The sequence below is a fragment of the Peromyscus californicus genome, unplaced genomic scaffold (assembly GCF_007827085.1).
Source record: "Peromyscus californicus insignis strain IS unplaced genomic scaffold, ASM782708v3 Scaffold_10__1_contigs__length_136768540, whole genome shotgun sequence".
NCBI lineage: Eukaryota > Metazoa > Chordata > Mammalia > Rodentia > Cricetidae > Peromyscus > Peromyscus californicus.
In genome coordinates, this window is record NW_026294391.1 from 92,311,818 (window position 1) to 92,333,343 (window position 21,526).

The following is a 21,526-nucleotide window of genomic DNA, read 5'->3' on the forward strand; positions in this document are numbered from 1 at the left end:
ATGTGGGGATGGCTGAGGGCAAGAATTAGGACAGCCTGACATGTGATCATGGCATTGCAAGACTGATACCCCATTAACCTTTGGTTCACATGATATTAGGATAATTCTGTAGCCTTGTCATACTCTCTCTTCTAGATCCCACTTATACTTTATTGTACTCTCTGAATTAAATGTTTATTTTTCTGGGATTATAATATAATTATTGAATTTTAAACAGCGTGGCTTTCTCCAATGAGCCTCCCATATCTGAGTGCTCTGAGGCTCGGGTTGAACTGGTTGGATTTTTTTTTCTTTTCTTTTCTCCCTTTCTTCCATCCTCTCTCCCTCCCTCCCTCCCTCCCTCCCTCCTTCCCTCCCTCCCTCCTTCCCTCCCCCCCCTTCCTTGCTGCCCGCCCATCAGTGTTAAAGACTAGGTCTAGGGACTCATGCACGGGAGGCAAGCATTTCACCACTGAGCTGTTACTCCAGCCCTAACCTGTTGTGTCTTAGTGTTTTTCCCAGTGCTCATCTTCTGTGGAACCTGAGATTTGGAACCGTAGCTCAGCTTAGAACCATAGATACAACATTTAAAGGGGACATCTTTTTGGCACCCTTGCTGTGGAGGTAGCTGATTTTGGGCTTAGCTTTAGACTCATTACTAAGAAAGGTGTTTAGAGAATTGCCTCTGACCTGTGCAGCTTTATTAAGGCTTGGTCTTGGCAAGGGAGAAAAAGCTGTACAGAAGAACACTATGCATTCAAGGGAGAAGGAGACCAGAAACCTAGAAGACTCCTAAGAAATTGGCAGTAGTTCTGGGAAACCATTTCTTCTTTGGTGTGGTACTGAGCTCAGGTATCTGCTTTCCTAAGACCTAATTGTCTGGACCCTGCCTACATCCATATACATTCTTTCCTTAATGTTTTGGGACTTTTCCAGTTGATTATAGGTCTCTCTTCCTCTCCCATGCCCATAACATAAACTATCTTCTTCCCCACATAAGCATATTCAGTTCTGTCTTTTACAAATCTCCCGTGACGATCTTACTTAGTAGGGACCGCTTTCTTTTTCCTTCCTTTTCTTTCTTCTGTATAGCTATGTATTACAACATATGTTTGGGTATGCACCATCTTCAGGAAAAAGGAAAGGCTATCACTCCAGATAACTTTTCCCATCTTGAGAAAGCAAAGTGTGGACTCTCCTGCATTCTGTGGGGTTTTTTGTTTTTTGTTTGTTTGTTTTGTTTTTTTGTTTCTTCGAGACAGGGTTTCTCTGTGTAGCTTTGTACCTTTCCTGGAACTCACTCTGTAGCCCAGGCGGGACTCGAACTCACAGAAATCCTCCTGCCTCTGCCTCCCGAGTGCTGGGATTAAAGGTGTGCACCACCACCGCCCAGCGGTGTGTTTAAAAAAAAAAAAAGAACAATATGGTTTAATAAGATTTGGGCAAAGTGTGTTAAAGCTGTGCAATTAGTAATGGAAAAGTAGAGATGCTCCAGTCTTAGAAAAGTCATGTGTGTTTATTGTACAGAAAAATGAAACATCTCATAAAGCAGCAAAGAAGATCGTCATGGATAAGAGATCATTTCTGTTAGTAGGATAAAAAAAACTTTCTTCCAGTTTTCCTTATGTATGTGCTCAGAAATAATGATTATTCTTTTTGTGCTTTGTAATGTTTTAAAAGCTAACAGACTAGATGTGGTGGTGTATGTCTGTAATACCAACACTTAGGAGATGAATTCAGGGGATCAGGGTATATAGCAAGTTAAAGGCTAGCCTGGGCTATATTCGACCCTGTCTCAAAAAACAAAAGGGCAAACAAAACAAATGTTAGTAATTACAATTACTTCTATATTTTAGTTAATATACTATAGTTGTTTCCCTATCTATCTTATTAAATACTAATCTAAAAATTATTCCTAATGGCCATATAAACATCTATTATTTGGATGAATAATGTGTCATAATATAATATAGTATAATTAATATAAGTGGATATAAACAGTATCCTATTAATTCAGCATTTATCTTCCTAGATAGATGTTAGGAGAGTCTTGAGTAATCCAGTGGGATTTCATGACCTGGGCTATATGTGTGCTTTCGGCTGCTTGCTTCTCGATGGTGAGCAAAGATGAAAGCCTCAGCCTCCATTTCTTCACTTGTAAAGGATGCATTAGTAGTACTCCGTCCTTGAGTGCTGGTAGCAGTTAGAGGAGCTGACCCCTGGAAATCTTTTAGCATGGAGCTGACATCTACTAAGTACTCACTAAGTGTTACTAATAACACATAGTAGCATTAGCCTCATCTTTACCCTTTGCCATCTTTCCCTGTACCTCAAGTTTAAAATTTGAGATGGAAAATTGCTTTCATTTAGATAAGTAGAGTTTCAGAATGGAAATTGCTTTCATCTAAGTTGCCTCTTTTACCAGTTGAGCATTTCCAGATAGAAGCTTATGTCAACTTTATAAGAGGGGGAAATGTACCGGAACCTTTGCAATTATGTGACCCCGTTGGGTCCAGAATAAGGTAGTGGAAATCCACTGACTGCAACCAGAGGAATGGTCTTTGTGCCCACAGACAAAGCCACCCAAACTTTCCTCTTGTACCTATCACCTTTTTTTTTTAAAAAAAATCTTTGTGTGTTTTTTTATGTTCCGATTTTCTTTCTTTTTTAAAAAATTTATTTATTTGTAGTTTATGTACATTGGTGTTTTGCCTGCATGTAGGTCTGTGTGAAGACCCCGGAACAGGATACAACCTGCTCTGTCTGTATGTTGCTTTGAATGATATTTTCAGGACTGACCACTGTTTTATCTCAAGAATGTCATATAAATGGAATCTTTCTGCATATAGTCTTTGGAGAATGGTTTTGTGCATTTGTGCACGCAGCATAGTGCCTTCTTTTCTTTTCCTTATTTTTCTTCCCCGCTTTTTTTTTTTTAACACAGGGTCTCTCTACATAGCCCTGACTTGTCCTGAAACTATGTAGACCAGGCTGGCCTCAAACTCACAGAGATTCTTCTGCCTCTGTCTCCTGGGTGCTGAGATTAAAGGTGTGTGCCGATACACCTGGCCTTATGGAGTCTTGTCTTTTTTTTCCCCCGCTCATTCATCAACTCCTCAGCTGATCTTGTTTCCTCAGACTTCAAACTGTAGGATTCTGAATCCTCTCCTGGATGGATTTCAGCTGAGCAGGGTAGTCTCACCAACACTTACTTCCAAGTTGTTGGGTTTCGCAGGATCAGCAGCTGGGCCCTGGGTTGGCCTCAGACAGAGTGTTCAGATCCATTTTATAAATTCCCGGCCTTAGCTTGGTTTGTTGCTAGCCAGCTTTTCTTAATTTTAAATTATCCAGTCTATCTTTGGCCTTGGGGCTTTTATCTTTCTCTATTCTTGAGTATTTTTTCTTTCCTTCTTTCCGTGTCTGGCTGTGTAGCTGAGTGGCTGGCCCCTGAACTCCTCCTCTCTTTCCTGTCTCGTTCCTTCTTCCTCTATTAATTCTCTCTGTCTCTCTCTCTCTTTTTTTTATTTTAATTTTTGGATAGTCCTGGCTGTCCTGGACCTTGATATGTAGACCAGACTGTCCTTGAACTCACAGAGATCCACCTTTCACCCATACTGCGTTTGAGATGCGTTCAAATTGTTACTTTTATTAGTTGTTTACTCGATTTTTCTCTTTGAGTGGTTCTCCACAATATGCATTGTCCAGTTTCTTTTTTTCTTGTTTTTGTCATTTAAAGGCACTTGTGCTGAATCCATATTTTGGCTATTACAGAGGTGCTATAAACATTATAGTGTGTGCGTTTTCAGGGAAACAAAAATTTCCATCTCAGGGTGGTAAATACCCTGGAGCAAGATTATTGGGGCGTAGAATGAGCAGTTTCAGCTTTCTACACTTTTATAAATTAACTTTTAATTCGATTTGTTTTCTTAATATCTAGTTTCTTGAGTTCTCCAAGGACATTAATGACATAGGGAATATCAGCCACTCCAGGGCAGAGCTCATGTTCAGGAGTAGTTGACCAACACATAATAGACAACTTAGGTTTTTTGTTTGTTTGTTTGTTTGTTTGCTGTGTGTGTGTGTGTGTGTGTGTGTGTGTGTGTGTGTGTGTGTGTGTGTGGTTTTTATTTGGTTGCAGTTTGACATTTTTTATTTTTCTTTTTTGGGTGATGTTGGAGTTTGTTTTCTAGGTTTTGGGAGTTTTGTTGTTGTATTGGGCTTTTGGTTTGTTTTTTGAGAACAAACTTGAAGTTGGGTAGGGAGGGAGGAGGAGAGGAACTGGACAAACTTGGGGGGAGGGGAAGAATATGATCAAAATATATTTAAATTTAAAATTTCTTTTAAGTGGTAAAAAATGCAAAAAAATTATAATATACTGCCCAACTTACCTGAAGTAGTAGTTTTGTATTTTCCACAACAAATGAGCGTTCCACTTTCTCTACATTCAGTGTAACGAATTCTGCTGTGGTGGTTTAGCAATCCTGTTCGAAGGTGATGTGAATGCTCCACTGTCATAATACTATTTACACTATTGTCAAAATAGTGAGCATATCAATGTAGTCTGATTCTGAAGTGTTCTGCTTTGTTGATTGTTGGCTCTGTTCTTGACCAATGGCACATTGTTTTGGCGGCTGTAACTTTAAAATCAGGTTGTTATTCCTGTCCCTCTGTCCTTTCCACGTACATTTTAAAATCAGTTTATCCACATACACAAAACATACTGCTGAGATTTTGGTCAAAATTGCTTGGGATCCGTAGATCATTTTAGTGAGAGCTGCAGTCTTTCCTCTGTGGAGCCATAGGTTCTAACCAACTGAGCTAACAGAGCACAGTATAAACTGGGATTGCTTACAAGACGGTTGGAGAGATTGCTTAGCTGGCTTAGAGCACTTGCTGCTCTTGTAGCGTATCTGTGTTGGGTTCCGAGTATCCACAGGGCAGCTCACAATGGCCTTTCACACCAGTTCCATGGGAATCTGATACCCTCTTCTGGTCTTGGGGAGCAGCAGGCACCCCCATAGTGTACACACATGCATGCAGGCACACCTTCATACACATAAAACAAAAATAAAAACATTGCCTCCAGGAAGTATGAGTGAGAGTAGTAATGCTGTTTTGTATTTTTCTTTGGCCACGTGGCCAGTCAGGTGTAGCTAAAGAGGAGATGGAAGACAACAAAGTTCATTCTATTTGAAAGGATTTAGTCCTCCAAGTAGAGCCACCGCATGGGAAGGACATCAAGATGGAGCAGTCACGAAGAAGGGAACATTTAGGCCACTGTCAATGAAGATTCTCTGGGAAGGCAAGAGAAGGCAGAGCTGGGTGAAGGGTTCAGGATTGCCTAGTTTGAATCATTTCTATAAGCTCTAACTGCAGGGGTAGATTTTAGTTGCATGGCACCGGGTCCTGGGATGGCTAAAGTGGAGGAGTATATGCAGAGGACGTACAGCTGTGGACTGACTAGTTTACATGTCAAAGACCTGCCCACAACCACGCCTTTCTGTCTGTAGGACTGATCCTCTGGAGAGGGCATACTTATCCCAGTCATAAAGGTAATGGGTAATGCGCGTGCGTGCGTGTTTGTGTGTGTGAGAACTGGGAATAGAACCCAGGGCTGTACATATATGAAGCAAGTGATCTTTCCCCGCTCTGTCTCTCTCTCTCTCTCTCTCTCTCTCTCTCTCTCTCTCTCTCTCTCTCTCTCTCTCTCACACACACACACACACACACACACACACACACACACACACACACACACACGCATAATTAAAACATTAAGAAACACCTCACACAGCCCTTGCTGATTATAATACAAATAGTAACTAGTTAGACAGGACATATGTCATTCCATGTGTGAAGATGAGTACAGTGGCAAAATGTAGGCTTGAAACTTGACTTATTACCATCTGATCTTGGGCGGGTCAATTATTTGGAGTTTTTGTTTTCTCAGTTATGAAATCAAGATGATAATGACCATTATAATAAAAAACTAGGTAAGCTGGGTGTAGTGGCTTACACTTTTAATCTCAGTACTTAGGCAGAAGAGGTAGGTGGATCTCTGTGAGTTCAAGGCCAGCCAGAGTTCAAGGCCAGCAAGAAATACAGAGTGAGTTCCAGGACAGTCAGAGCTACATAGTTCGACCTTGTCTCGAAACAAACAAACAAACAACAAAAACAAAACAAAAGGAAGACCTAGAAGGGTTGAATTAAATATATTTGAATATTTAGCCCAGTGATTTACACATGGTCCATATTTTTGTTAATTATTTATACAAGTCCTTCTTATGTATTAAATATAATTCACTCTACCCACCCCCATTCCTTCTATAAGGAATTTTGAGAACTTCAAACAAGGTTTGCCTTTATATGGGATTTTTTGTCTTCGTATTAATTTTATCACTAGCTTAATAATATTACTTGATATTATCTTTATCAGTGGCCTCCCATGGGCACTTGGAATCCATTCTGTCATCCCTGAGATGTAACTTTTTTTTTTATAGGATTTTCAAGACAGGGTTTCTCTGTGTAGCTTTGCACCTTTCCTGGAACTCACTCTGTAGCCCAGGCTGGCCTCGAACCTGCAGAGATCCACCTGCCTCTGCCTCCCGAGTGCTGGGATTAAAGGTGTGCGCCACTACCACCCGGCAAGATGTAACTTTTGATATCCAAATGCCTAACTGGCCTTGTACAAATGTCGTCTTTCCTTTGAGGTCAGTGGCAAAGCCTGGCCCCGGATTCTAGTGGTACATGGATCATCAATGAGACTTTTCCTCTCCCAGCATGAATCTACACTGTGGCTGTCACAGAAGAGGGCTAAGTGGCAATATTAGGCCAGGGTCGACTTTTCTCAAGACCTAAAATCACTTTTCCAGAGCACAGGGTGTCTGGGTGGCCTTTCTGAAAACTCTGCTAGTCAGCCTGAGGTAAAGAAGTGGCATTGCTTTGGTCTGCCTACTCTTAATAACCTGTATGTCTAGAGAGTCTTTCACCCTAAAAACCACCCTCAATGTCATATGGAATCTAGGACAAATGATGCAGGAGGTAGAGAGATGCCTGGAACCAAAGGAAGGACAGAGACACATTTCCACCTTATCTGAGGTCATATTTGAAAGGGAGGGAGGGAGGCGCCGATATAAGGCAGTGCTAAATGATGGGAGTTTGAAGTCTGATATCAGATAGATTTGAGTGTGAGTCCTGGCATTTGAGCACGTCACCTAACTTTTCTGAGTGAACTTTGTTTCCATATCAAAATGGTGGAAAAGTCACAGTGCCTGTTTAGAAATTTGCTATCAGAATTAAGTGAGAAGGTTCACACAAAGCAATTCATTTGATACTTTCCGGAAATGTATTGAGTGAGCATCATGACCATCATTGAGGCCTTGGTGACAAAGAATAGCAGGAAGAAACAGATTAGCAGGAATGAAAGGCAGTCAGGGGCTTCTGTGCCATCTTCTGGGCTACACAGGCCACTTCTGGGAGCTAGAAGAGGAGCGGCAAATGTCTAGGTGCAGGTGTGTTCAAACTTTGGATGCCACGACACAATATTGTCATCTACAAAATTCTCCTTTGAAAATCACACAACTGCATTACAGAAACAATAGCAGAAGTACCTTCATTATGTTTTATGTTAATGACTTTTTGTTGTACCACATTTCTAGTTTACCTGGCACATGTAGCCCATGGCCTAAAGTTGGACATGCCTAGTAGGGTTCTTCTTTAAGATCTATTGTCCTAGGAGTAGTGTGCATATCGGGGCGGGGGTGCGGGGGTGCGGGGAGGGGAGTGACTCAGAAGCCATCCAGTATCTTACTTAGCTGTGTCTTACTCAGCTAGTGCTTTTACTGTTGTGTGTCTGAGAGGCACAGTTCAGGTTGTCCATGACCCATCAAATCAGCTTTTCTTCAGGAGGAACAAACTCATTCTTTGTCTCTCTCTCAAGTAAGAACCCAGAATGGTGAAGAAAGCTGCTTAAATCCCCCCTCAGAGCCCTCACAAGAAGGGCTTGTTCCTGGGTTAATTGTTCTTGACTCAGGAAGGATGTGTAGTGTGCATTTTAAGAAGTCTGCTATCGAGACCTGGAAACACTATCCTTACTTGGTGTTCCTCTTTTCTTTCCTCTGTCCCTCTCCCCTCTTCTGTTAATGCGAGGGATGGGATGCTGTGATGTATGCTAATCAAGTGCTCTTCCAAGCTGAGGCCCTAGCACTGCTTCGCCTTTAAGCAACAGGGTCTCATATATAGACTAGATCAGAGAAAGTCTGAGGGTTTCCTTGTTTGCCCTCCCCACCTCCTGCAGCAGCTACTAAAGGTGTGGCTAGACAGCCGGCAAACAGTGTGGATGACACTGCAGTCAGATCCTGTTAGTTGCTTTTCCTGTTGCTGTGTTAAACACACTGACAAGAGGAACTTAAGGGAGAAAGGACTTATTTTATTCACAATTCCATGTTATAGTCCCCCAGTGTCGGGAAGTCAAGGCAGCAGGAACCTGAGAGAACTGCTCACATTACATCCACAGCCAAGAGCAAAGAGCAATAAGTTAATACGTGCAGCTCAGTTTTCCATCTCTGTTTTACACAGTCTAGGATCCCAGGCCCAGGGAATGGTCCTGTTCAGTCACTGTGGGTCTTTCCACCTCAGCTAACCCAATTTTGATAGTCCATCCCAGGCATTCTCAAGTTAACCTTAATCTAGATAGTTCCTCACAAGTGTTCCTGGAAGCTTGCCTCCTAGATGACGGTATGGACCCTCATAGACAGCTCCCTAGCATGTACCAGTGCTTTCTGTCCAGATCTTTGGCCGAAAGACTGACCATAGCTCGTTAAACAAGCAGCTGCATTCTAATAAACAGGCCTCTATACTAACAACAAGCATTTAGCTATTGTACTTTTCAAATGCTGCAGCAGTTAGAGCCATTGGTTGGGGCTGACTGAATGTTTAGGAAACACAGACCTTGGTAGGTTATGAACTGTTATAACCACAGTGTGTTCAAGAAGTGTCTGGGGATTCTGAGACAGTATGTGTTTCAGGTAATAAACACAAAATATACTGATTTTCATATACTTTGCCTTTGGGTAAGCAGAGGGATACTTCTCCCACATGGCTTAGCTCAACCTCCAGCATTTTCTTCTCTCTCGTGACCTGTTGCTCTTCTTTCTCCTACAGGTTACAGATGCACATGTTGAATGGAGCTCTTCTGGCATTGCTGTTTCCTGTGGTAAATACCCGGCTGGTAAGTAGTCTCTTCTAGAAATGAATCAGTAATCTAAATCACTATATGCTTACTCCTTTGCTATCCAATGTTTCTCTTAAGTCTTTGCCCTTATGGCCAAGTGATTTGAATTTGTATCCAATGTTTCTCCTAAGTCTTTGCCCTTATGGCCAAGTGATGTGAATTTGTGTATATTAATGTTTGACACAGTCATGTCTGGAGTTAATGGAGGCTTGATGGGGCAGGAGTAGTTTGTTAGGCTTGGGCTACAGCAAGGGTTTAGATCAGAACTAGAAAAACCAAAATGTTATCTAGAAATTGGAGAGGTTCTATGGGAAAAAAGAGGTCTAGAATCATACCCTTAGGCTGAGTCTTCTAGATGTTTTCAGGGGCACAATGATGTAGATCAACATGCTAGGGAGCCTCAAAACTTGTCTATTTTACTAAGGATCCTCTTGAGCAAGCATATTTCTTCTGCATGCACTCAAATCCCCAGGGCAGAGTGGGTCACTCCTCCACCTCCAACTTCAGGAGAAGAAGGAGGTACAAGGCTGGGGGAATAGTATACTGTCTAGACTCCTACAGAAACTAATGAGACACTTATTGAAAGTCCAGGGGGAGATTTCCTTTAAAGGTGAGTTATATTGCTTTATGCTTTCATGACTTAAGTTTGCTGCCTTGATGAACATCATAGCTTAACCATTGATAACCATTGATTTAGATAGAATTTTGTAGTTTACAAGACAAGGTCTTTTGATGTGATAATTTTTTGTTTTATTTTTTGTTTTTGTTTTTTGGTTTTTTGTTTGTTTTTTTTTAGGTAGGTAGATAGGACAAGTATTACAGCCTCTTGTTTCTTAGAGGAAGAAAGTGACATTCAGGATGTCACCTGAATTGTAAGTGACAGTTATGACCAGACTCTGAGGCCCTTAATCCCAAAAATCTGGCCACACGCTGCTCCTTCTGAAGAATGTAATCATCTTCTCTCTACAGATGGTCCTCAATACTGTAAGTTGTGCTGGTCTAGATTTATATAATACAGCAGTAGACATTAAAAGTGAAAGTTCGCCGGGCGATGGTGGCGCACGCCTTTAATCCCAGCACTCGGGAGGCAGAGCCAGGCGGATCTCTGTGAGTTCGAGGCCAGCCTGGGCTACCGAGTAAGTTCCAGGAAAGGCACAAAGCTACACAGAGAAACCCTGTCTCGAAAAACCAAAAAAAAAAAAAAAAAAAAAAAAGTGAAAGTTCATCTAGAACAATGAGTTTTGAACCGTCTCACTATGCTCCAGACTCATCATCAGATTATTAGCTGGGCTGTGGCTTTAGCTCAGTACTGGAATGCCTGCCTAGTGTACTCAAGGCCCTGGTTCCCATCGCTAGCACCGTGAAACAAAGAAACAAGCAAATAAGAAGGTTTGCTGGGTCCCACTGCCAGAGCAACTGCCTGGCACAGGACAGTAGCCGACAAACCCCCAAGTGATGCCCAAGCAGGGCATCTCTCGGACTGTCCCCAGAGAACCCATGTGTTGGGCACTCATAATTCAGTTGCTCTAAGTGTATAATTCAAAGTGTGGCCTGAAATTAAGCATCAACTGGGTGTTGCTTGTTAGAAATGTTGGGGTTCCAGCCCCACCCCAGGTTTACTGTATCTGAATCTACTTAGATGGTACCTTTGATGGCCTCGACCCTTTCCTTCAAGGAGCCTAAAGCACCTTTTACGTGGACCGTTTGGGCTGATGTGAATTGAGAGATGGCAGGCAGTGTTGTTTCTGAGTTAATAGAAAGGGGTCATTCTGATCAGTGTTCCCTTGTGAGATGGCATGAGCAGGCACAGGCTGCATCACAGGCACAGCTGGCCTCAATTCCATGTCCCTCCTAATATAAGTTGCCTGAATTGACCTGCCGAATTGTAGAATCAAAACTCATGTCTTAGGCCTCCAAGTGTAGGGAGAACATATACTTCTGGTATACAAGACCCTGAATTCTTTCCCCGTACCAAACAAACAACCATAACAAAATACTGGTAGATGCTGGTGGTGAGGTTTTCATTGAGACACTATTGTTAACAGCAATTGAGTGTGTCTCACCAGGTCTCCTGATGTGTTCCGGAGCTTTTTATCAGTAACTACCTCAGTTGCTGCTTCTTGAGGGCCCATTTCATGCCAGTTGCTGCTGTAACTGTTTTGCATGAGTGGATTTAGTTAATCTTTACAGCTTCCGAGGCTATGTTCAATTATTATCTCCAATGTCAAGATGGCAGCGGGATTGGCTTCTTCAGGCCTCTTGCTTGAAGATGGCAGCCATCATTATGTTTTTATTCTCATGATTTCTTGGTGTGGTCAACTATTTATGAAGACATCTATCACATTGAATCAGAGCACATTTGAATAGCCTACTTTCATCTTCATCTCGCCTATAAATCCCTCTCTCCAAATATACTCACATTGCAAGATACCAGGGTTAGAACTTGGACATATAAACAGGGGTTGCAGAGGACCTGGGGTCCATAATCCACGTACTATCTTACACAGATAACCTTGTTTCTTCCCTGCCACGCCTTGATGGTTTTTCTCCCCCTGGCTTTTTTCCTCCACCTCTTTCCCCTTTTCTCTCTTTCTCTCCCCACCTCCCATCTTTCTTTTCTCCCCCTTGTCATGGCATGGATTAGTTGCCACAATCCACAGTGCTTTCTAAATAAGTGCCAAGTTGTAATCAACCAGCTCATCAAGAATGTGTATCACTTTTCTTGTCACTGAAACTTCTTTTTTTTAAAAAAAAATGTTTATTTATTATGTATACAGTCATTATGTCAGAAGAGAGCATCAGATCTTATTTATAGATGGTTGTGAGCCACCATGTGGGAATTGCTGGGAATTGAACTCAGGACCTCTGGGAGAACAGTCAGTGCTCTTAACCACTGAGCCATCTCTCCAGCTTCAGTCACTGAAACTTCTTAAGAAGTGAGTCCAGCTACCCTAGTAAATCTTTACACTTCTATTCTAAAATAAAGCTGAACGAAGCTCACGTCCATCTCCTTCTGCATTTGTCTGTGACATTGGTACTGGTCTGGCTCTTTCATATATTTGGGGTCCGCTTGAGCAACTTTGGCCTTTAAGACAGCCAGCTTTGCAGAGGTCAAGTTCAGATTGGCTTCCAAGGAGACACAGGGAGGCTGGCACTTCTTGGTTAAACCTGATGGTCCATTTAGGCAGGAAAAGCAGCTTTGACTTCTCTTTTGCCTTTCCTTCTTGGCCCTTTATCTTCTTAATCTCTTCTTCCTCATTAGCAATAATGAGGAAGCAAGAGAAAGAACTAATTAGTGGTGTGCCTATCCTACAACATATATACACTTGCATGCATAAAGACAGGGTGAGAGGGAGGTGGAGGAGATCGCCATAGTCAGCTAAAGGGTTTGAGGTCATCAGTGAATTTCCATGTGAACTCTTCTGCCCTGTGACTGGCAACAGGATTTGCAGATCATCTAGAAAATGTGCCACCTTCAGTTCTATGGGTTTCTCCATCTTTAAAGCTAACACCCTAGAAGAAGGACCTTTATTTCCATGGACCAAGTTACAAGTAAGTGCTCCTTATAGCTAGGATCTAGCTTGAGATGAAGCATCTTCAAGGTAATTTGCAGTGGTGTGTCCTTCTGCTTCTTAAAGGCAAGCGGAGGAAGCACATCATGGAACCCGCTGGTTAGATTACTCAGGTGCTCAAAGCTTGTGTGATCTGATCTTCTCTTCTGGTAGGGAGATGCCCTCCCTCCCTCTGTCCTGTCTGTCTGTCTGTCTGTCCTCCCTCCCCTCCCTCCCTCCCTCTCTCTCTCTCCTCTCCCCTCTTTTTTCTCTTTCTTTCTTTCTTTCCTCCCTCCCTCCCTCCTTCCTTCCTTCCTTCCTTCCTTCCTTCCTCCCTCCCTCCCTCCCTCCCTTCCTTCCTTCCTTCCTTCCTTCTCTCTCTCTCTGTCTCTTCCTTTTTTCTTCCTGCTGTCCCAGACTTCTTTATGTAAGAACAAAATGATGAATGATTGGCTCATGATCAGTGTGATCACTGAACTTCATCTTTCCTTCAACTACCTACCTCCCCCAACACTTCCTTGTCCCCCACCCTTTTGTGCTTCTAATCCCTTCTCAGTAACTGAAGAACTTAATCCCCAAACTATGGTGGAACAGGCTCCAGGTTCTCTTCATCTACCACCTCCCCCTTCCCTCTGCTCCCCCCATCCCTGGGTGGGGCTAATGCCTCAGTTTGAATGTATGGGAGAGCTCAGAGCAGTGGCCGGAATAGAGGGAAAGGCTTCGTCTTGGGAAACGGGATCTCAGAGTAGAGCATGGTGAAGTGGGTGCCCCTGTAGCCTGGAGCACCAACACCGGGCCCTGAGGACAGAGGAAAGGATAGAGGCCTCCCTGGGAAAGGAGACCCTGAAGTGTCTCGTACTCCTCACTGGGAATAGGCAATGCTTAATTGTTTGCCCTCCTGGCAAATAAAGAAGCACCCTCAGACTGTAGCCTTCTCTAGTCCGAGCTCCTTGGTGATGATGCTGATCCGCTGCAGGGTGGGTTTACAGGAACATGTTCTCCAGGTTCCTTCTTACGTCGTTCTCCATGCTCCGGTTTCTCTGGTGGGCCTTCATCAGGGTCTTCACTTTGTACATCTCCTGAAGGTTCTCATGTCTCCAGCAGGGGCCCGAGCTTACACTTGTTCTTGAAATTGAGCTGCAGGGACTCAAAGTGGCAGATGGTCATTTGGCTGAACCTTTCCAAAGAGCAATGTCCTGGTGAGCCCCACATCAGCCTGGGTATACCCCAAGGTGATCCTCTTCTGCTTTAGCAGCTTGGCAAACTGTTCTAATTCTTTCTGCAGGGTTTTCAGTCCTGGGACTCCTTGGAACTTGGCTCCACCCTCCCCTTCTCCACCTTCATGGCACTGGGGTGGACAGACAGTACAGGACTCAGAGGAAGCCCCCTCCAAGTTGCCTGCCTGCCTCAGGCCGCAAAGTCTTCCAGGCTAACTTGGGGCATTAGGCCCACTCCAACCTGAGGTCCACAGTATGCCATCCCTTCACAGAATTCATACATTGGGGGACATGGGGAGTTCCACACATTTCCAAGCCTGGCCAAACCCCTGGTTCAATTTTGTGCCCAACCAGATGGCCTTGGAAGCTTCCAGGTCTGAGGGTCCACTTACTCTGACTCCTACCCCTGGTGGGGGTGAAAAGGCCAGTTCTGAAGCCTGGTATCTGGCCATGGAGAAGGTGGGCACCCCAATCCAGGGACCTGATGGAAGGAGGGTTCACTTACAGACTGCTCTGATAGGGAGATTTCTGAGGTTAAATGTTACTTGCTGAAGGAGGAGGCATGCCTAGAACCCAGGTCTGATGCCCGCATCTTCTATTCTGTGACCAAGATTTAGAGTTGAATGTGTATGCTAGCTAGTGAGATGGGGTGTAGGCAATGCTTTCTAGCTTCCTTTTAGCTTTAAGAATTGGATCACAGGCCTTGCTGAGTAGCTGGAGGAAACTTCAGAGCCTCTTCCCAGACAAATGCACAAATATTCTTCTTTGTGTGCATAGTGCTAGGGATTGAACCCAGATTTATGTGCATGCTAGGCAAGTCCTCTACCATTGACGCCTAGCCCTCAAGCACATAATTTCCCATATAGTATCAGGAGGGACACAGACCACTGCCTCCCCTCCTCCTCTTTCCTGCCCATTTATGGATCCAAAATTATATTCCCCTGGCCACATAGGTCATAGCTTGGAAAACAGATGTGCTATGCACTTTGTATATCCCTTGTTATAGTCATGAACCTTTTGTCCTTATGGTTATGCTGGGTTCCACATCTGTACATATGTCTTTGCAAAGAATATCATGTAAGCCTGGTATGGTGGTTTGAAAGAAAATGGCCTCCAAAGAGAGTGGCACCATTAGGAAGTGTGGCCTTGTTGAAGTAGGTTTGATTTTTTTTTTTTCGAGACAGGGTTTCTCTGTGTAGCTTTGTGCCTTTCCTGAAACTCGCTTTGTAGACCAGGCTGGCTTTGAACTCACAGAGATCCACCTGCCTCTGCCTCCCGAGTGCTGGGATTAAAGGCATGAGCCACCACCGCCCGCCTTGTTGAAGTAGATGTGGCCTTGTTGGAGGAAGTGTGTCACTGTGGGGGTGGGCTTTGAGCTTTCTTTTGCTCAAGCTTCCCCCAGTGTGACATTGAGACCACTTCCTGTTGCCTGCAAGATGTAGGACTCTCAGCTACTTCTCCAGCACCATGTCTGCCTGCATGCCACCATGTTCTACCATGATGATAATGGACTGAACCGCTGAACTATAAGGGAAGCCACCTCAGTTAAATGTTTTTCTTTATTAGAGTTGTCATGGCCAGGCGGTGGTGGCACACACCTTTAATCCCAGCACTTGGGAGGCAGAGGCAAGTAAATCTCTGTGAGTTTGAGGCCAGCCTGCTGCTCTACAGAGTGAGTTTCAGGTCAGCTAGAGGTACACAGAGAAGCCCCATGTCAAAAAAATAAAGTTGCCATGGTCATGGTATCTCTTCACAGAAATAGAAACCCTAATTAAGACACCTGGCTAAATTACCTTCTGGAAAGGTCAAGCAACCCAAAAGTGGCATCCATGGAGGATGGTCATGGAAGCTGGTTAGAGATGTGATTACCAGTTACCTGCAAAGCTGGTAATCTGGCCCTGAAAAGAGGCACTGGGCCCATGTAGCATTTGTAGCCCTCTACTGATCTCCGTTTTGCCCTCTAACTCCCGTGACACTTTCTTCTCAGTGTTCTAAGCAGCCGAGACTGGCATAGAAAACAACCTTAAGACATTGTATCAATCCTTTGCCAGATGGAAGACACTAGCCTGGCCTGTGTCTGTATTTGCAGACTTCTGTCTTCTGCTAGGATTATAAGAAGAGTGATAATGATCCTTTTCATCCAGCTCCTTTCTTCTCCAAGGCCCGAAGCCTCCAGTGTATGATTAGCTCATTATCAAAATTGCCCATTATTGTGTATCTTTGTTCAGCTATTAGATTCATTCCCTTTCCCACCCCTCCCCCATTTTCCCAGTCCTTTTCTTGCCAGTGTTCTTGAAATTCTCCCCACTCTCAGACTCAACAGAAGAGGTTAGTAGTGCTTTTGTCATGGTTAGGACTGCTCCCCACCATTCAGAAACCTTGCTGCCAGCACACCTTGTCCCCATGTGGGTTGCTGGGACAGCTTTGCTGTCATCAACGCGAACAGGCTCGAGAATCTCACTCTTTGCTAATTGGCACATTGAAATGTGCTAATTGACCTGGAAGAGTTATTTATGTGACTGACAAAATCGAGCTGCTTAAAAAAGTTATAGTTTGGATTTTCGATTTGAGCCAAGGACAGAATATCTTTTTGGTTTCTTGAGGGTACTTAAGGCATCAAAAGCTTGATTTCAAAAGAGGCTGTAAATTGCTGAGGCATTAACTGAGGCAAAATTGTCCCTTCGCTTTCTACAAAGGATGATGTGTACTGAATCCGATAAATGCAATGTGTCTGAGATGTGGGGTCTGTTGAAAAGGGTTGAGGGCTCACAAGTTTAACCAAATTCTAGGAACTACTCTCGTATTTGGATTACAGGTATAATAATGCTTACTAAAAACCCAGTCAGAAGAATATAAAAAGGGGAATTGTTTTCTGCTACCAGCCTTCAGTGCTATCACCTGAAGAGTAATTGTGTCAAAGGCTTATGTGTCTGTCAGTTCACACTTCTTCTTGCTCATACCTACAGATAAAGATTTTCATAGTTTTTAGATTGCTGGACTATTTGAGACTAAATTTTGTGCACAGTTGAGATTTGATAATAAACATTCCATTGTGCTTTCCTCTTAACCTAAAACTAGACAGTCAATAATCTCATCAGGCATGCACACAGTTCTTTTCCATTAGCTGCTTGATGGTTGGAGTGGATCATACATCGTAAGTATGCTCTGTGAGGGTGAACAGTGGCTCTTGCTTTCTGCCTAATCCCTGCAGGGACTCATACTTAGAACATTATAGGTTCCACAGATAATAGTTGAATATTCAGGGCCTGGAAATGCAGGTCTGTTTGATGCTGAGGCAGGAGGGTCACAAGTCAAAGGCCAGTTTGGGCTAGATTTGGAGTCTGAGGCTAGTCTGAGCAGTTTAGTGAAACTCCGTGTCAAAATAAATGCTAAAAAGAGGGTTGATCCAGTGATAGAGTGCTTGGTTAACATGTGGTAGGTCCTAGGTTTAACCCCAATTAAAAAACAAGACATGAGATTGGGTAGTAGCATGTTGAGAGGAGCATAGTGAGGATGGACAGGGGAAATTGTAGGTGGATATGATCAGATACATGTATGAGATTCTCAAATAGTCAAGAAATGTTTTAAAAAGGAAAAGATACAAAGACTCTACCAGAATATCTTCCATAATATTGCGAGAATGTCCAGAGGTCCCTTTCATGTGTTTTGGGATCTTGGGTTTGAAGAAAGAAAGGTGGCAGAGAACTTTTCCTGGTGAGTTATTTTTTTCAGCCACTTAAAATTCTATTTATTCCTAAGTTTATAACAAAAGACAATGTTATTGTTGAAAATGCATGCAATACAGTAAGACAGAAAAGTCATCACTAATGCATAGACGGTTTCCCCCAGAGATTACAAACAACATGAGGCAAGAGGCTGTTGTCTTGTGTGTGTGTGTGTGTGTGTGTGTGTGTGTGTGTGTGTGTGTGTGTGTGCGCGCGCGCGTGCGCGCGCACGCACGTATGCTACATATGTGGCTATATTAGCAATTAAGCTTCATTCACACTGGGCATGTGCAGATATCATTCATAATAGGCAATGGACCTTTGATCTACATCCCAGAATTTGTTTTCCCTGTTTGTGTTTCTACATTTTATTTTATAAGGGGATTTCACTCAGTAAGTCCAGGTGGGTTTGAATTTTGGACCCTCCTGCCTCAGCCTTCTGAGTAGCTAGGATTATAGACCTGGACCACATGGCTTGGATATATGATTTTTTTCAATAAACTTAATGTATGTACAGTACAGAAAAACAAGGAAAATACAGAAAAATACTCAAATCGAACTGAAACTGTGGGGCATTAATGACTGCTAATGTTTGCTCTGTGTTCTCAAAGGGCCTTTTTCCCCTCGGTAGATGTTAAGAGGTCACATGTGCCCTCTGTGGGGCCAGCCTGTCTGTGGATTTCTAGTCAGTTCCTGTGGGCGCAGCCACATGACCTTGCACAAGGTAGTGCGTGTCTTGCTGTCCTCATTAGCTTATCTGTAAGTTCTGCTGTTCATGGGAGGCTTCTAGTTACCAGAAGCTATGGAGAAGCACCCCATGGGGAGGGACTACTATTATTGCTAATATTATCCCAAAATTTTGAGGAGGACTCCTGTCAGTGTGCCACTTTTAATGTTATTCTGCGGCGTTTTGGTTTTGGCCTCAGCTCCCTGAGTTGCTCAGTGTCATGAAGGGGGCTTTGTTTCAGAATTAGCCTTGCTGAGTGAGATTAAAATTCCCTGGCAGGGATTCTTGTTCGTACTGATGAACACTACTTTTATTTTTTTGCATTTGGTTCAGGGGCAGTGTGTTTGATTAGGAAACTGGCCAGCCTGCCCCTTTCCTTCCCTTCTGACAGGAAAATTAGGCTCACTCCTGCCCCTACCCCCATCTCTCTCCTTCACTACCTTCCTCTCTCCTTTCTCTAAAACAGAGTAGACAGACCTATTGGGTAGATTAGTAGGCCCAAGCCAGAGGCTGAGACACTATTCAGGGATTGGCACAGTGGGAGTCACATGTCAGCCTGCTTGCCTTCTGAGCTTCCTGGTTGCCTTGGCTCTATAGAACACAACCCTCCCCAATATCTTTTCTCTTCACCTTGAGCTACTATTCTAAATGTTGATTTTTTGAAGGGTGAGAGCACGATCCTATGTGTCCTAGGTTGGTCTCAAACTCACTATGTAACCCCAGATGACCTTGGACTCCAAATCTCCTGTCACACCTCTCAAGTGCTGGGCTAATAGCCATATACCACCACACCTAGCTAAGAGATGTTTCTTCATGTAATAAAAGTCTTATTTGCCAAGTTTGTAGCTAGAGTTTTCCTGCCTGGCCCACGGTCAGGACAAATCTCTCTCACCTGCCAGTCCCACAGCCGCTCAGACCCAACCAAGTAAACACAGAGACTTATATTGGTTACAAACTGTATGGCCATGGCAGGCTTCTTGCTAACTGTTCTTACAGCTTAAATTAATCCATTTCTATACATCTATACCTTGCCACGTGGCTCATGGCTTACCGGCATCTTCACATGCTGTTTGTCATCGTGGCGGCTAGCAGTGTCTCTCTGACTCAGCCTTCCTCTTCCCAGCTTTATTCTCCTCCTTGTCCCGCCTACACTTCCTGTCTGGCCACTGACCAATCAGTGATTTATTTATTGACCAATCAGCAACACACTTGACATACAGAACATCCCACAGCACTTCCCCATTTCTTTTTTTTTTCAAAAAGGAAGGTTTTAACCTTAACAAAGTAAAATTACATATAATTTGGGAATTTGGGCGTAGCTTCTCTTACTACTTCCTGCTTGAGGGGGGCGCTGTATCTTATGGGGACACAAGGAAAATTTTAGGATTATGGAGTAGTCCATGAGGGTGTATCATCTGAGCCAGTTGCCTTGAAACCATTCTGGATGTTGGATCATCTGGGCCATGGTGTCATCGGAGACCTTTCAGGGGGTCTTGGCTGGTCAAACCTGATGTATCTTAATCTGGAACAAATCCATAGCCTTTGGCTTTCTGTGGGAACAAAAGCAGAGACTCTTTTCCAAAGCAACATATCCTTATATCCAAATTTTGAAGTCAAGGTATCTTTAAAATATACATTTTGGCATAATTCAACAGCTTTTACAATCAAATGTTTTTCTGCAGTTAAAAATCCCAAAGACAACACAATCCAGATTCTCTGTGTAATATTCATCTTCACGTGGCTTATTTTTTATATTAATTTTACTGTCTCTTTAAAGACTTTATTTTTTAAAACTATGTATTTGTTTATATAACTGTATATATCACCTTTTTTGTCTCTTTCAAGCCTACGTATATTTTACACACATTGTAAACTATTACATCTGAATCTGTCTTATTGTGAATCTATTGCTTTAAGCTGCAGCAGCTGTGGCTGCTGGCTCCGCCCACCTCAGCTTCCCAACATGGCTATGTTTACCACCAGCTCTGGGAGCTATCGTGGGTCTATGCTTTTATCCAAGCAGCGTGTAGCCCAGACACCTTTTTTTTTTCTGTTTTGTTCTAGCAAAGGCTAAATCTACCACGCAGCTTAATGTGCCACTTGCAGAGGCCTCATTCCCGCCATACTGCAGGTCGAGCGCACATGCCAGGAACCCGCAAGTAGATCAAACCAGCAGCTGCCACTCATTTGAGAGAGAAAATTAGGAACTGTTTTTAACTCTGTTTTAGAATCTTTTTTTCTCAGTTTTTAGGTGGAAACTCTTGCCCCCACGTTGGACGCCATTTGTAGCTAGAGTTTTCCTGCCTGGCCCACGGTCAGGGCAAATCTCTCTCACCTGCCAGTCCCACAGCCGCTCAGACCCAACCAAGTAAACACAGAGACTTATATTGGTTACAAACTGTATGGCCGTGGCAGGCTTCTTGCTAACTTTTCTTACAGCTTAAATTAATCCATTTCTATAAATCTATATCTTGCCACGTGGCTCATGGCTTACCGGCATCTTCACATGCTGTTTGTCATCGTGGCGGCTGGCAGTGTCTCTCTGACTCAGCCTTCCTCTTCCCAGCTTTATTCTCCTCCTTGTCCCGCCTACACTTCCTGTCTGGCCACTGGCCAATCAGTGATTTATTTATTGACCAACCAGCAACACAGTTGACATACGGAACATCCCACAGCACATGTTACTTCTTTCTTCCGGGTCTCTGGATTGCTTGTTGGCAACCTTGACTGTACAATTCAGATTCCCAAAGCTGCCTTCAAAATGTACCAGTGGAAAAGCTGGGATGTGGCTCAGTTGGGTGAGTGCTTGCCTAACATGCACGAAGCTCTGGTTTTGCTCCCCAGCACTCCACTAAAACAAAAAGGAAAACAAAACAAAAAACATACAACAACAAAATGTGACCCAAGCTATTAATCCTGGTGCTCAGGATGATCCGAAGTTGGTGGTCATCCTGAGTTGCATCATGTATTTAGAGTCATCCTGGGATACAGGAGATCCTGTGTCAGAAAATAAAACAGTCCAGCAAGGAATACAAAGGCCCACTGGCCATTCCAGGGAAGAGTCAGGGCACCTGTGCTCCTCTAGTCCTAGTTTG

General features: G+C 43.5%; 1 protein-coding gene and 1 pseudogene across 6 annotated transcripts in view; one reads left to right on the forward strand and one right to left on the reverse strand.

Annotated features, from left to right (window-relative positions):
* Tmem164 (transmembrane protein 164) overlaps nucleotides 1-21,526 on the forward strand; it is a 174,171-nt gene that overhangs the window by 79,138 nt on the left and 73,507 nt on the right. For 4 of the 6 annotated variants that reach the window (XM_052737280.1, XM_052737309.1, XM_052737290.1 and 1 more), the window contains exon 4: nucleotides 9,142-9,208. The exons of the other annotated variants lie outside the window; for them this stretch is intronic. In XM_052737280.1, coding sequence (XP_052593240.1) covers nucleotides 9,142-9,208 — 67 coding nt within the window. The remainder of the gene's footprint in view (nucleotides 1-9,141; nucleotides 9,209-21,526) is intronic. 6 annotated transcript variants of the gene reach the window in all.
* Nucleotides 13,428-14,522, reverse strand: LOC128109814 (POU domain, class 5, transcription factor 1-like; annotated as a pseudogene).